Source organism: Hippoglossus stenolepis, chromosome 21 (assembly GCF_022539355.2).
Source record: "Hippoglossus stenolepis isolate QCI-W04-F060 chromosome 21, HSTE1.2, whole genome shotgun sequence".
In the NCBI taxonomy this organism is placed as follows: Eukaryota; Metazoa; Chordata; class Actinopteri; order Pleuronectiformes; family Pleuronectidae; genus Hippoglossus; species Hippoglossus stenolepis.
In genome coordinates this window covers 9,579,907-9,595,355 of record NC_061503.1, presented here as the reverse complement: position 1 = coordinate 9,595,355, position 15,449 = coordinate 9,579,907, and the positions used below count along the sequence as shown (strand labels likewise).

The 15,449-nt window shown below is 40.7% G+C and overlaps 1 protein-coding gene across 2 annotated transcripts; it reads left to right on the top strand.

The window, feature by feature from the left end:
* Positions 1 to 457: 457 nt before the first annotated feature.
* nlrc3 (NLR family, CARD domain containing 3) lies at positions 458 to 14,522 on the top strand. 2 transcript variants are annotated; one of them, XM_035146792.2, is made up of 20 exons: positions 458 to 662; positions 1,196 to 1,285; positions 2,833 to 3,003; positions 5,639 to 5,902; positions 6,176 to 7,922; positions 8,015 to 8,101; positions 8,329 to 8,412; positions 9,069 to 9,152; positions 9,238 to 9,321; positions 9,410 to 9,493; positions 9,764 to 9,847; positions 9,942 to 10,025; positions 10,731 to 10,814; positions 10,995 to 11,078; positions 11,806 to 11,889; positions 12,101 to 12,184; positions 12,289 to 12,372; positions 13,305 to 13,388; positions 13,827 to 13,910; positions 14,036 to 14,522. In XM_035146792.2, exons 2-20 carry the CDS (start codon positions 1,261 to 1,263, stop codon positions 14,124 to 14,126), a joined length of 3,477 nt encoding a protein of 1,158 aa, XP_035002683.1. In that variant the 5' UTR covers positions 458 to 662; positions 1,196 to 1,260; the 3' UTR covers positions 14,127 to 14,522. The 2 variants fall into 2 exon arrangements, with proteins under 2 accessions (XP_035002683.1, XP_035002684.1); XM_035146793.2 differs by lacking the exon at positions 1,196 to 1,285 and having other exon boundaries at positions 459 to 662.
* The last annotated feature ends 927 nt before the right edge of the window (positions 14,523 to 15,449 follow it).

Here is a 15,449-nt window from a genome sequence, read left to right as displayed (position 1 = left end):
TTATTTCCTCTGTTTTCCTTCCTGTGTCGTGCAGAACATTTGCAGTTAAGATTCATGGTTGTCGCTGCTCTGAGGCCGGATGTTCCTGCCGCCCGTCTCTGAGCCTGACTGTGATCCCCGGAAATCTATGATATTTCATATGCAGTATTGATCTGTCAATTTGCACCAGGAACACTGTTTGTTTATCACCTCTGCAGTCATATTCTCAGATGCCATCTGAAACCCCCCACTGCTGAGCCTTATTAACAATAATCATGTGTCTCATTTTGGCCTCCACGGCTACGGCTCCACATCAGCTGTAGCGTTTAGCAGTTGCCCCAAAAAAAAGAGGAGATTGACGTGTGGATTAGCTCTCAGATCGTATCACATTTTGTGCTTGGGTACAAAGCACCATTTGCTTTCTGTCTTTTCACTCTTCAACCTCTTCACCGCAGCACAGGAAGGCGGCTCAGATAGACAGGAAGGAGCTGCAGCCTGACACAGTATCTCCAGAGACAGGACTCAGCGGCTGAGTGTTTGTGACACGTTTAGTCTGAGCACTCGCCCTGTTGCCGATGGTCCTACGGCTGCTTTCATGAGAATTATGGCGTTACCACATAAAACATCTGTATGGGCCACATTTTCAATATTTTGATAACGACAGGCAACTTCAAAAACCCGTGGTGAGTTACCCAAGTTTCATTTTTTCTTTTTATTATATTTAATATTTTTGTTTCAGTCCAATGAAAAAGGGATAAAATGAGCTGTGTTTCATTTTCTTTGCCATAACTTTCGACCTGAATTTGCCTCATAACTTACTCATGTTTTATTCATTTACAACTGATCTGCTTGGCCATACATTTTTACATTTACAGTGTAATGCAGACGTACTTACATCATGCACATGCACTAAAATTACTTTTTGCTCGTTGCTGATCATGACAATCGTGTGATTTGACTTGCTCTCTCTTGTGTTCACTGGGACGTTGAACACGATCCCAACCATTTGGCGTCTTCCTCAACACGTTAACAGTAACACAAGTGCTTCTCTCTTGACAACGGAACCTAGCAAGCAACATCTGAGGTCTGGGTTTTTGAATTGACTTCCTTTGCGAGAAGTTATGTGATCAGCGCCAAAACCACACAGGAAGGAATCGGCCATTTTCAAGTTGTGTCAGTGAAACCTCTTTCACACAGTTTAAATTCATCTTTGCAGTTCTCCCACTGCAGAGAGACAACCCTCCAACTGATGTTCTGGGTTTCTACACAAATTTTTTGACCATGGATGGAAGGGGGGGAAATATAGGTCAGTAAGCGGAGCACAGTGATCTGTAACAAGCAGTCTGACGGTGAAAGTTTGAAGTGTTAGAAATGTCGTGAATGCAATTTTAATCGAGGCTGTGGAATCATTTGAAAACAGCAGGAGGCAGTTTCCAGGCCCAGTCCACTCGTGGTTAACCTCACTTGTTTTCATTTAGTGTTGTCTTTCCTTGGCCATGACTTCAGAGCAACTGAACTCATGTGGTTTTCAATCTGCTATATAGATAAATCTGCTGACACCCCCCTTACCTTTTATCATTCCTATTGGTTTGTGATGTCTTCCATTTCCCAGCAATCCTCCTCCCAACTTCAACTTGACCAGAGGCCCAACCAGCCAGTACAGGACCTTTAAAATGATTTCTGAATTTTTAATATGACGTATCAAATCACAATGATTTGAATGGTGTCACTCGCATGGGATAATACAAATGAGAGGAGGAGGAGACCAAAAATGTAGCTAAAAGCGAATGAATATTGGATTAACATATTACTACATAACTCTAAGATAATTATTATATGTAGTATATTATTATTATTGCGGGTTTGAGCATTTCATGATCAAAAATAACCACTGTTAATTAATCCCAGATTCTAACCTAGAGATGTTATTTTTTGAGAATAGGAAGTGAATGGCCTGTTGAACTATCAACTGTGTTTATTTTACTTCAAAACATCTGTGAGCTGCCGTCAAACCGACTGAGATGAAGTGAAGCATGTGAAGCTGTGTGTCGTTTCACAAATGGTAGAACCTAGAGCTATACAAGTAATCCCAATAACAGCATAGACACAAATGAATAGACTGTGTGTAAAGAGAAGGGAAACTAAGAAGTGGGCAGAAAATCAGACCCACACCCTCTAACCTTCAACTCTTAATAAAATGAACACAGCTAATTGCTTCAAATGCAGAACTGAAAGAAAGAAGTAGCGAGTAGATGTTTTTGCGGCTAACACACGGCCATTAGAATATCATATTACTTTCAGCACTGAGATTGACAGGCTAATTTTATTTCAGAAATAAGTATACCACCAGTATAACATGACAGCTATAGGTAAAACATTTGTGGTATTAATTTTCCTTGAAATAATACATGTTGCTTTTTTCAGCCTGTGTTAAGGCAGATCTCTCTGTCTTGTTTGTGACTCGATTTCTTATGTCAAGCACTTTGGATCACATGTCTTTAAAACGTGCCACACTAGTTAAGTTGCCATCAAAGTGATTCACCGACCTGATGATACATACCTGAACTACCAGCTATGATGCTGAGTGGCATTTCTACTCACTGTTAACGGCACAAATAGATCTTGTTGAGCAAAATGATTTGCACACTGCAGTCACATGTTTAATGGTCAAGTGTTGCTTTTCTGCAGACATACTAAATCTGTAACATAAGACCTGATACACGTATTCACATTTGTAACATTAATAACAATAACATTAATTGAACATTACGAATATCTTTCATCACCGACTGTAATTTCCAATTTCTTATTGTTGCACACTGTGTGAGTAATGCACAGTTTTACTTTGTGCAGCCACAAATAGGAACACTCTCGGGAATCAAAAATCATCCAACCTTCTCATGGAGAGGAAAGCGCATTACGATTCCATCCTGGACCGGAGCAAACGCATCACATGGCAGGATGACTGCTACGTGGATCTTCAGTCTTCCTCTGGTCCTCTCTCCTCACAAGCAGAAACAGAGGGTAAGAGTTTCCCCCACAGACTGATTGAGGCAGTGTGTTTCCCCAAACTCTTACCTTGTCCTTTCATTTTTTAAAAGCATGTAGGATGGTACACAGATATTAATGCAAAGACCAAAAACAATAGAAGAGAAATTATAATGGCAATCAGTCCTAACTAGAAGGTGGATGGGACAAACATAATGGTAAAGAAAAAGGTAAAGACAGCAATGTGTGGTCCAGTCAGTAAGTTAAGGATAACCAGTGGCTATTACAGCATCGTGGTAATTTTGCATTAAAGTAACAATAAAGGTGTAAATGAATTCACAGCAGAGTCAAAGATTGAATTTCAGTTCTACCATCGTGAAGATCGATATTCTGCTCGGATCAATATTCATTCAATTTGACATTATCATCAGTGTTGCCTTCATCATATTCACTAGTATCCACATTCATCTGATCTCTTCATGAATGACTTGCTGCATACGTGAGATTAAAGCCGTTAAATTAAGTAGGAGCGGTTTTCTTCATCTTTGAAGTTCCATTAAATTTTGGGATCAGTCATTACCCAAATGTGACAAAAATGCTTATTGAGTTGCTCACTGTGACTTTCATCGTTTTCTATGCCAATAAGCGCTTTTTCTTTCTACCCGGAGGAATATTCCAAGGAGATTTTAGGGATACTGATGTCACCTTAGCCAAAATTTCACTTTTCAGGTGTGCGTAGTTTTAAATGAAAGAATCAAATTCCTTTGAATGTATCTATTTTGTCCAGACGTCCAGAGCAGGGTTGACATTTTTCATTGACGTGATCTTTGCAAAGTCTGACATTTTTGCATGTTGTATGGTCGGTGAATTTGTTCTGGTCAGTTTGAAAAAGGCTGGAGGGAGATTTATGAACTTTGATTTGAGGTAACTCTGTCAGTACGTTTCAAAACCACTGATGATAATTGATGATCAGATTAACTGCTGCACAAAAGCAAACGGAAATTCATGACACGTGTCATCACTGAACCAGCGTTTGAAATTGGCTTTACAGTTTGGGAAAATCCCAAACCTCTTTTTGATTATGTTAGTTTAGCAGATTGTTTTGCAGTATGTTGAATGTTTTGCCTTCAAATCAATTCAATCACTTTGTAGGGCTTCCTCACTCTTAGGTCAAATATAGAATAAGTCAGAACAAATGCAACTAAAAACACATTTTTATACTTGAGCCTTTCACTGTGCCTAAATTGTTGTGTTGTGTAGTATTATGATCAATGTTAGCGTTATTATTGTTATCACTGCTTATCTGTCATCAATTTATTTTTGCAAAGCACCCTGGATCAAATAAATAAATTAAACAATGTGTTTATAGTGCTGTATAAATAAAGTCGAAGTTGAACGGAAGATATGCAACTACACACACTTACAAAATGTGATGGTTATCCAGCAAATATCATTTCATGAATCAAAAATAATTGAGGGAAAAACATTCTCTAATTATATATGTTTGCTTTGATCTGCTCCTTTGAAGAGATTCTCAGAATCTCAGAATTATAAGTAATGATCAAAAACACGGGGGGACCTGTAGAGAAGCCATTAGAAATCGAACGTCTCCACAGGGATCCTTACATCATTTCCTAGTAGTTCATTGTGAGGATGTGACTTGGTAATTGGAAATCAATTTAACAAGTAAACAAGTCCTCTAGAGTTTACAGCAGCTCTGTGAGGCTATAGGCTTTGAGCTAAATGCTATGGTCAGCATGCTAACATGCTCACAGTTACTATGGCTGATGTTAAGCAAGTATGTTAACCATGTTGCCAGTCTAAGTTTCACAAGGTAGCACTAGCTATTTAAGCACCGATACCTCCAAATGATTTTTATACACAACATGTGGTGCATTTGTTGTATTAAGGATACAGGGTGTCCTATGCTGCTCAAAGACTGATGGCACAATTTCTAATTTGTGATATTGGGCTATATTTATAAGATTCAAGATAAAAAATGTCCATACAATATTTCACTGTAATCCATCCAATGGTTAATGCGGGCTTTAAGTATGGACCAAACTGAATGACTTACTGACTGATCAACCAACAGAGACCACCGTTGTTATGAATAGAGCCATCACAGTGTAAAAAAAACCCACCTAGCTGCCAGCATGGCTAAAAGAGAAGAGAGATAGAGGTTGGAAGAGGGTTAGGGTTTAGAATTGTTAAGATTGGGTGAGAAAAGGAGAAATTAAAAAGAATAACTGACAGTTCTTAGAATGCATTGAATTTGGCATTGTTGCAGCTTGATTGGCCCACACAACAGAAGTAGTGAAGTACAAAAAGACTAAATATACATTAATTGGTATATTATCCTTCAATAGTCTTGTTTACGTGAGGCAGTAGCAATCAACGTCTCTCAATCTCGAGTTGAACAAAAAGAGCATAGCAGGATCAGGACACAATTTTGAAGTGATTGGCATTTTTTGTTAGTACTCTTTGTAATGAAGGCTGATAAGAAGTCACAAATAAAGAGACAAAACTCGCTCTCCATGCATTGCATAGTGTTTTTCCAACTTTACAAACTGTGGATCTTGGTCAGAATAAACTCTTGTCAATTTGACTTGCTAACTACATAAATCAAGATTATTGAGTTTTCTCTGCGCTGTGCTTTGTTTTGGCTTAGATCTTGGCTGGATCCAAAAGCATCACGATCAGCTGCAACGCTTCACTACGGCCTCCTTCCTAGAGGAGCTGTTAACCCACCTGAGAAAGATGGATGTGCTGAGTTTGGCTGAGGAGTCCAAGATCAAGGAAGCAGGCCGGCTGCAGGATCAGGTTAACTTGCTCACAACTATTATCACTAGCAAGGACACCCAAGGCTCTGATGCTCTCCAGGGTTTCATAGAGAGCTCAGATTCTCCCGTGGCTCAGCTCATCGTCAACCACGGTAAGGGGCTTGAAATGGGATTTGATGTTTGCGTTGTTCCAAGTGTATTAGTAGTTTAGCTCATGTGGAAGATCAGATCATCAAGTAATAGCCCGGAGGGGTGTTGACATTGAGTCCCAAACTGCTCTTCATGTGCTGTTCAGTGTCATCTTCAGTGTATAAAGGTGTGCTGGTAAAATCGTAACGTATTGTAAAGCAATATGCACCAGTGCTATCCATTTCCTGCTCTAACGTCTTGGCAAACAATAAAAGAGTCATTTTCTTTTACCGCAGATTCCATGGTGAAGGAGCACAAAGAGGTGCTTCTACGTCAATATGAGCAGTACAGAGACAGAGATTCAGTCAGCTGCCTCAAACTGAACATCTCCTCAAGAACCTTACTTCTGGTCGATGGACTCTCTGACCTCCAGCAAAAGGAACATGACCTAATGCAGGTGGGGGCAGCTCGAGGACGGAAAAGAAATCATCTCCGACAGCTGGGGCTGGCCAAGCTTCTGGAGCCCCTGACCCGCGTCAGTTTGCCTCCCAGGGTCTCCCTCACAATTGGGGTTGCTGGTATCGGCAAGACCACCTGGGTCCGACACTTCATTAGACAGTGGAGCCAAGGGGCCATTTGTACAGACGTGAGCTTTGTTTTACCTTTTACCTTTTGTGAGCTGAACTCACTGGAGAAGCTTTCGGCTGAGAAACTGGTGAAAACAGCTTTTCCTCATTTAACAGACCCCGGTCTGGTCCTGACCAGCTCCTGCCGGACACTTCTCATATTTGAAGGTTTGGATGAATTCCGCTGCACTTTAAATTTCTCTGACGCAGCACCCTGCGATGACCCAAAGAAAGAGGTGTCCATTGATGACTTAGTTACTAACATCATCCGGGGGAATCTGCTCCCTGACGTCGCAGTGTGGGTGACTTCCAGGCCAGGAGTGGCCTCACTCGTCCCTGGAGGACTAGTAGACAGGGTGACTGAGATCCCAGGATTTAGCCCCAAGGATATCCAGATCTTCCTGAACCACCACTTCTCTGAGAGGGATTTTGCCACCAAAATATGGGAACACTTGGAGTCCCATAAGATTCTAATGGTGATGTGTTACATACCGTGCATTTGCTGGATAGTAGCCGATACTCTGATGTACATCATGCAGAGTGAAACACAAGAAAGCCTTCCAAGGACTTGCACTGAACTCTACGCCCACTTCTGTTCCATGAAGGCAGAGGTTGGCGAACCAAGAGGCAGGGAGCATGTCAAACTGGAGCAGCTTCATGGGAGTAATCGTAAACTGCTGGGGAATCTTGGACGACTGGCCTTTTATGGGCTCCTCAAACACAAGTACAGCTTCAGTGAGCAGGACCTCAGGGCCTATGGGATAGATATACTCTTAACTCAGAGCAGTCTTGGTGCAGGAGTTCTTGTTCGGGAGGAGTCGGCCATATACGTAACATACCGGTTCACTCATCTGACTCTGCAGGAGTTTCTTGCAGCCACTTTCTACCATGTTTCCTCCAAGCGGGCAATCTTTGACCTGTTCTCGGAAAGCACCATGTCCTGGCCTAAAATTGGTTTCCAGAACCACTTCAGAAGTGCCTTTCAGCATGCACAGCAAGCGGAAGATGGACATTTGGATGTGTTCGTGCGCTTTCTGACAGGCCTGCTTTGCCCAGCGGCACTGAAACCTCTTGCTGGGCTATTGCCCCTCGGGAAAGATGATGGTAATCAAAAGGCCTGGGCCGCGGGCTTCTTGCAAAGCCTCTTGGTCAGCGGTGGTGCGGTGGTGTCGCTGCGCACAGTCAACCTGGCATATTGTTTACAGGAGCTGCAACACACAGAGCTGCTGCGGAGCGTAGAGGAAGGTTTACGGCTCGGTAGCCTAGCAGGGAAATTAACACGGGCTCACTGTGTTGTGCTGGGATATCTGCTGCACGTGTCTCCAGAGTGCAGTGAACAGACCAACCTAACCGGCTCTTTGAACTACGCCACGGTGAAATGTTTGCTCCCACAGCTGCTGTACTGCAGCAACCTCAGGTCAGCTCCCCCGAGCACCGTCCCTCAATAGCCTCAAAGTCAGGAGAAAAACTGCAGTGTGAAACTTGCGTGTGTTTTATTCTGCTCAACAGGTTAGAGAACAATCGCTTCAAAGACGACGTCATGGAATTACTGGGAAGCCTGCTAAGTGCCAAAGACTGCCACATTCAGAGGATCAGGTGACGTGTCACTTACATTTCTACCCCTTTCTCTTCTACTACTTCTACTCCTACAGCCTGTATCAAATGAAATTGCCTGATTGATTGTTATTTGGCATTGGCCTTTTCGTTTGAAAGGGTGTAATCGACACTCAGCGAATATCATGTGATTGTAGGATTGAGGTTGCAATGATGATGAATGTGATTATCATTAATATTATATACCCTCTGTTATTCGCCCCCCTCAGTTTGGCAGAGAACGCCATCAGCAACAAAGGAGCCAAAGCACTGAGTCGAGCCCTCCTGGTGAACCGGACTCTTACTTCTCTCAAGTGAGACCTCGTTTGTTTCCTTTGACATTTAGGTCATTACAATTAGGTGACCAACCATAGGTTTTTGAGTTCATAAGAGGAAATGGTGTGCTCACAATAAAAAAAACACATCAGAGGTCGAAACCGGTCATATCTTTCACATTTTACGATGGTTTTATTTGGAATATGATGAGTTGGACAAGGATGTAAATTAATTCACCACTTGTGTATAATACAATACAACATATTGTGTATGATACATTACAACATATTCACTGTTGCCATTGGTTTGTCACTATATTTGTTAATAATATTACAACATTCATGCCAGAGATGATTTTACTGCAAGATAAAAATATTATACAATAAACTTACACAACACTGTTTCCTTCTAAGTCTGTTTAGTCTTATATCGAAGAATGGGAAGACAGAAGAAAGGCAAAATTCATACTCTATTTTGGAGAAACACATAATTCCTGAGTGGTGTAGGGTTAGGGTTAGGGAGCATTTCTTTACACAATAATTTTGTCTTTAAATGTTGTTGCTTAAAATAGTAAGACATAAACAACATGTGCTTATCTCCAAACCCCAGAATCGCTTCATATTTGCATATACAGTGTGTTTCCATTACTACTGTACATTGCTGTGCATCATCTAATCCCCTATTTATAACTTAGTCTCCGGAACAACAACATCGGCTCTAAAGGTGCAAAGTTCCTGGCAGAAGCTCTGAAAATGAACCAAGTGCTGGTATCAATCAAGTGAGTGTAATTCCAGTAGATTTGAGTTCATGCACACAACAATCATACAAACTGCCCGTATAACTCTCCAATTCCCCCCCATCAGCTTCCAGAACAACGCCATTGAGGAGGAAGGGGCCGAAGCCCTGGCAGAAGTGCTGCAGTGCAACCGCAAACTGGTGTCTCTGAAGTGAGTCCACTTGTTCGCTGCACAATCCTTTGTATCATTATATGCGGAGTAAATAGTAAAATGATCTTTAACGCATGTGTTGATTCAGTTTGCGGAAGAATTCAGTCGGAGCGGGAGGAGCCAAACGGATTGCGGAAGCGCTGAAGACAAACCGGACTCTTACCAAACTGATGTAATCTTAAATTCACATATTCATCCCCTGTGCTGATCTTGAATATATATATACACAGTATTAAACTGTACTTTACATACTGTTGAGCTGGAATAATTATGCAGACATTTTTCAGTGGATTAAGAGTGAAATCTGCTTTGTTTGCAGTTTGATTTTTACATTACTCTAACTAGTTTACCACAGAGGATGTATCTCAGTCGCATTTTTCCTCCTCAAGATCAATGACTTTATTTTCAATGTGCCTATTGTGTGTTTTTCTCACATCTGCAGCCTTTGTAGCAACCAGCTCGGAGATAAAGGAACAATCGCTCTGGCAGAGGCTTTGACCCACAACCACACTCTGCTCTCGCTTCAGTCAGTGTCTCCTATTCAAAAGTCTGCTGCTGATACATTTTATTTTACAATTAGTTCACACAGAGTTGAACCATGTTTATCTTTTATTCTGCAGACTTCAGAGTAACTCGATCAGCGACAGGGGGATGACTGCCTTGACCAAAGCACTCAGGCTGAACCGAGGTCTCGTCTCCTTAAAGTGAGTATGAAAACGGAGAGTTTTGGGACAACCAGGTTAGCTGCTGCCCCCTTTTCCCCATCGCTGAGCTAAGCTGCAACTTCATATCAACTACATAGACCTTAAAGTGGTATTTACCTTTTCTTTCTCTAAAAGAACAACAAGCTTATTTCCCAAATGTCAAACTAACCTCCAGAAAAATGTCCAATGTTCCATATTGTCCTGTGTACTTATACATCACTTGTGTTATTTCATAAAGCTTGTGTACTTACAGTACATGCCCCTTGTGTACTCATGTGTCACTGTGTACTTATATGTAGCTGTCTACTTATATGTAGCTTGTGTACTTACATTTCACTTGTGTGCTCATGTCACACCTGAACTTACAGTATATGTCGGCTGTGTGCTTTTATGTTGCTTCTGTACTTACCTTTAGAGTATTAATATGCCGCTTGTCACTGTGTACTTATATTTTGCTTGTGCTCTTATGTCGCTGTGTACTTATATCTCGTTTGTCTACTTATATGTGTACTTACATGCTGTGTACTTTAATGATGTATTACTTTTATACTGTGTACTTATTTGCTGTGTACTTAAATATTGTGTTATTAATATTTTGTAAACAGTTAAATACTGTTGATATGATACCAAACACGAGTATTCCTTGGCATTAAGATTGTTGGGAAACTGTGATTTCTAAAACCCTATATTTTTTTATCTGGATAGTTTAAGGGAGAACTCGATCGGGGTGGAGGGAGCAAAGAACATGGCTCATGCCCTCCATGAAAACAACTCTCTACAGGACCTTGAGTGAGTTACCTCCTTATTATATATTATCAGCAGTATGTGCTGTAATTCTCCACAGAGGGATGGTTACATTTGTCACTCAGGTGTTCTTGAAGGATGAAAAGCTGCAAATCCTATGAGATTATTGTACTGTATTTGTTTATCACGTGAGTTTGCATGTGCCTGTGCGTGTGTGTGTCCCAGTCTCACAGCCAACCTGTTGCATGATGAAGGGGTTCAAGCTATAGCAGGTGCAATCAAGTTCAATCAAGGCCTCACCTCTTTGCAGTAAGTACGCAAGCATGCACACGAACGCACAAATAAGCCCGCGAGTAGATCAAGCACCACTAACTTTGAGACTGTTACTGAGGATCACGGCAATGATACCAGAATACAACTAGAGTGACAGCCCAGTCTGCTCTGATTGGCCCGCTAGCCCATTTCTTACATGCATCACTTCCAGTGCATGCAGGAAATGTGTGGTTATACTTTTTGTCAGGGGGGGGTGTCAGACTAGCCACTAGACGTGTATTATGCAAATGTGTGGCATTGTGACGTCACATGACATCATGATGCAGGAAGTGGTGGTGACGAGGTGTTTCAGGAGCTACAGCCACCCCCTGTGGAGGAGAGGAGCTCCCAATTTGAACTAAAGGAAAGAGAAAAATTGTAAGACCATAATATTTTCAGGAAAGTGATTAAAAACAATCTCAGATCCCCCCCTTTAACAGGATCAGCAACTAAATTGAATGGGTTCTTCATTGGCCCATGCCCCAACCCTTCCCTTCAACAGGTTTTTGCTAATTGGTTCCAAACATTTTCGTGTAATTCCGCTGACAAAAAACCCCACAAAGGTGAAAACTTTTCTTTCCTTCTGAACATCAGATGTAGGCTATAAGTAAGCAAAAATGGAATTTATTAAGTTATGTTACAGTCATATGAGTATTTATTAAACTCTATATCAAATATTTTCTATACGTGCAAACCTTATGTGCCTTTCTTTCTCTTTTGACAGTCTCCAATGGAATTTCATCAAGTCCACTGCCACTAAAGCTCTGGCCCATGCTCTGCTCTCCAATAGCACAATGCAGCTCCTGGAGTAAGTCCAATGGTCCAGACGTTTGCCATTGTTCAGCCTCATTATCAACCCTGGTGTCGCTCACACACCTTCCCACACACTTTTTGCTCTGCAATTACACTGATCCCCGGCATGACCCATCATTGTGTTTATAAGCCACTAAACGGTTGTGTGACATTTCACTCAATGGTATTGTTATTTACAGTTGCTGTGTGCCTGTGTGTGTTTCCAGTCTGCAGGAGAATTCTATTGGGAACGAAGGCGTCATTTTTCTTGCGGAAGCCCTGAAAACCAACGTGTCGCTCCGTACATTATGGTTGGCATTATAATTTTGTGCAGTTTGATTAGAAAATTGTGCGTCATTATGTGTATCTATTATTTTTCTCACATGTTCACTTCTTTGTGAGCTTGTCTCTTTAGCATCCAAGGGGTCTCAGCAGGCACAAGTGGCGCCATTGCCATGGCAAAGGCTCTGATGACCAATCAGACGCTGCAAACCTTAGAGTGAGTCCAAAGCTCTCTGTTGTTTCAAACTATTCTTTTGTGATTTGACGTTTAGAAGCTTGATTTAAATCATTCCCATTCAAATCTAAAAGTGCTGCTCTTTTCCCTCAGTACAGATGATTATATCCTGGGCACACACTATAAATGTTATTTCCAACTTTAATTGTAGGAGAAAAAGTTGGCTACTCTGTGATCTCATTTGCTCATAAACTTGGTTTGGTTTGTGCTTTAACTATTATACTTTTATATTGATTTCACAATATCATATGACATACTGGGGAATTTCAATCTTTCTGGAACTTTACTGAACCTAGAATTACACTTAGAGAGCACATTCTCTAGCTCAACCATGGTTCACACACTGGTAGATTTCACGCAAGATATCATGCCAGATTTTTTTTCATCCAGATCCATGAATTATTCTCTGAGAAATGTCGATCTATCTCACAATGTTAAAGAACGTGAACACGAACGCCCTCTGATGTGCAGTTGTTTTTGCATAATCCTGCAAACTATCAGACAAACAAACGGAAACATAACCTCCTTAGTGGGGCTAATACACCAGAACAACACAGTGGAAAACTAGAGAACGCAACAACAGTAAAGAATAAGTCTTAAAAAACGATTGGACTGAAAAATGTTATTGTGTTGCAGATTTTGAAAAACAGCAACAGAAAGAAAACTGAAGCCTGGCAGAACAGAACTTAACCTAAAACAAGGCTGGGAACCACAGGTTTTAAGCTCGAAAGAAGTTTGACATAAAGCAAAAGAAAGATCTGTTCTAGAATCCTCGTCCTATATATTTGTCATCTTTATGTCCCCGTAGCAGCTTGGATTCATGCTGCTGGGTGCAGAATACACTCTGACATTTAAGGGAAACAACTGGAGTTTTTGTACTTAATGTTTGCTCCTTTTCCCCTGCTGTGTTTAAGTTTCCGTGGGAACACTGTGGGGATGCAGGGAGCTAAGGCTCTGGCGAATGCACTGAAAAGCAACAGAAGCCTCAAGTCACTGAAGTAAGCCCTGATGAAAAACATACTAATACTACTACTACTACTACTACTAACATTAACCAAATCCAGCATCATGCATTAGAACAGGGGTCTTCAACGTTTTTCAGGCCAAGGACCCCCAAACTGATGGATAGATAGAGCAGGGACCCCTACTATATATATGTGTGCATTGCTGACTGAAAGATAACGTCTTCTGCCTCCATTTATCCGTTCGCTACAATATGTTGGATTCATGTTAATGTGTATTTAAAGACATTTAAATTTGTGGGGAAAAAAATTGGTTGAAAAAAAAAAATTTAAATTAAAAAAATATATTAAAAATTCTCCAATCAACCAAAAACTTCGCGACCCCCCCCCTGTTGAAGACCTCTGCATTAGAAAATGAGAGTTGTATACTTACATCAGTGGAGATTAAAGGAAAAAGTCTGTGTGCATCATCAGTCTGCAGGAGAACTCTTTGGGTATGGATGGAGCCATATTCATCGCAACAGCCTTGAAGGGAAACCACCAAATGACATACATCAAGTGAGTCTCTCTCATAAACAGGGTCCGCTCACATCTCTGCACATTTAACTGATTGAGATTGTTTATGCCACAGAGAGCAGAATTTATTGTTATCAAAAAGCCAACCTCTGTTTTTTTTGTGTTAGTTTGCAGGGAAATGGCATCGGTGAATCTGGAGCGAAGGTCATATCCGACGCCATTAGAGCCAACGCTCCGGGCTGTGTGGTGGACATCTGAGCCTGGCGGAGGTCAAGCAGTACATGTAGGCTGTGTTGTCAGAAACAAATGTAAACTGTAATTTTGTTCAACTCTATCTAACATAACATAATGGTACTGAAACAACTCTTGGTTTATCTACTTTACTAGTTTAACTGTATTTTTAGATATATTTTATTATATTTATTGTGACAATTAACAGTTTGTCTTCAAGAAGCTATTTCCATAAATGAGAACTAAGACTTAGCGTGATGACACGTAGAGTCGCAGCTTGTTTCTATGTACGATGCATCATAACAATGGAGCTATACATCCCTCCACATTCGTCTTGATTAGGATACTGTTCTGTACATTTGCTCTGTTTGCACAAGTGACTCTGGTGTATAGAAATAAAAATGGCCTTTGCCCTTAACATTGTACATTTATTCCAGTTGTTGTTTTACACGACCTTCTGTTGCCATGGCTTTTTGTGAAGAACTTGTTTAACCTTGTTTAGATAAGTGCTAGACCAATAAAGTTATTATTATTATTACAAGGACGAAGACGCATCAACATATGGGTTTACAATCCTGCTATATCAAAAGATTATAAAGGATATAGGATTGCCTTTGTGATGTTGTATGACACTAATACAAATTTGTATTGAATGCAACTCCTCTATACTTGCTGCAGTCTACCTTATTTGAAACACATTGGTGGTTACACAACTAAATAAGAAAGGACCTTACTTTTGTGCGTCACTGTTGATAATGATGGGTGGTATCTTGAAAGACAATCCTTGTGAAATCCTATTTTCCAATGCAAAAATAATAATAGCTCTGACTGTATGCAAGGGTAAATGCAAGGACATGTTAATGTAGAATTGATTGAAGCCTCAGCCGAGTTCTCCTAGTAACCCTTTTGGACATACTGCACTTAGGAAGCTATTGAAGAAGCTATAGGACTATATTCACATGGATGCTTTTCCAATAGCTGCCTGCTCCTCTTCTATTATTCAGACAACATAACACATACAGCATTTCTCAACGAAATAACTCAGAGTACAAAATAAACAACAGATACAAAGTGGAAAAAGAAAAACTCTTCTCAGATCATAATATTTTTTTATTACCTTGTTCTTCTGTACTGAGCTAATAAGTCCACCGTCCTCCTATTCCGTGTACTGACTGCATATAACTACTCAATAAAGCAATATTCTATTTTAAGGTTGCAATAGACGACACTATAGGATAATTATTGACTTTGTCTTGAAGACACATTTTCTTTCCTTAGATTTTTCAAATGGATGTAATCAGGGGAAGATCTGGCAGGAAATTAGAAGAGGTCCATTCATGACTAATTATA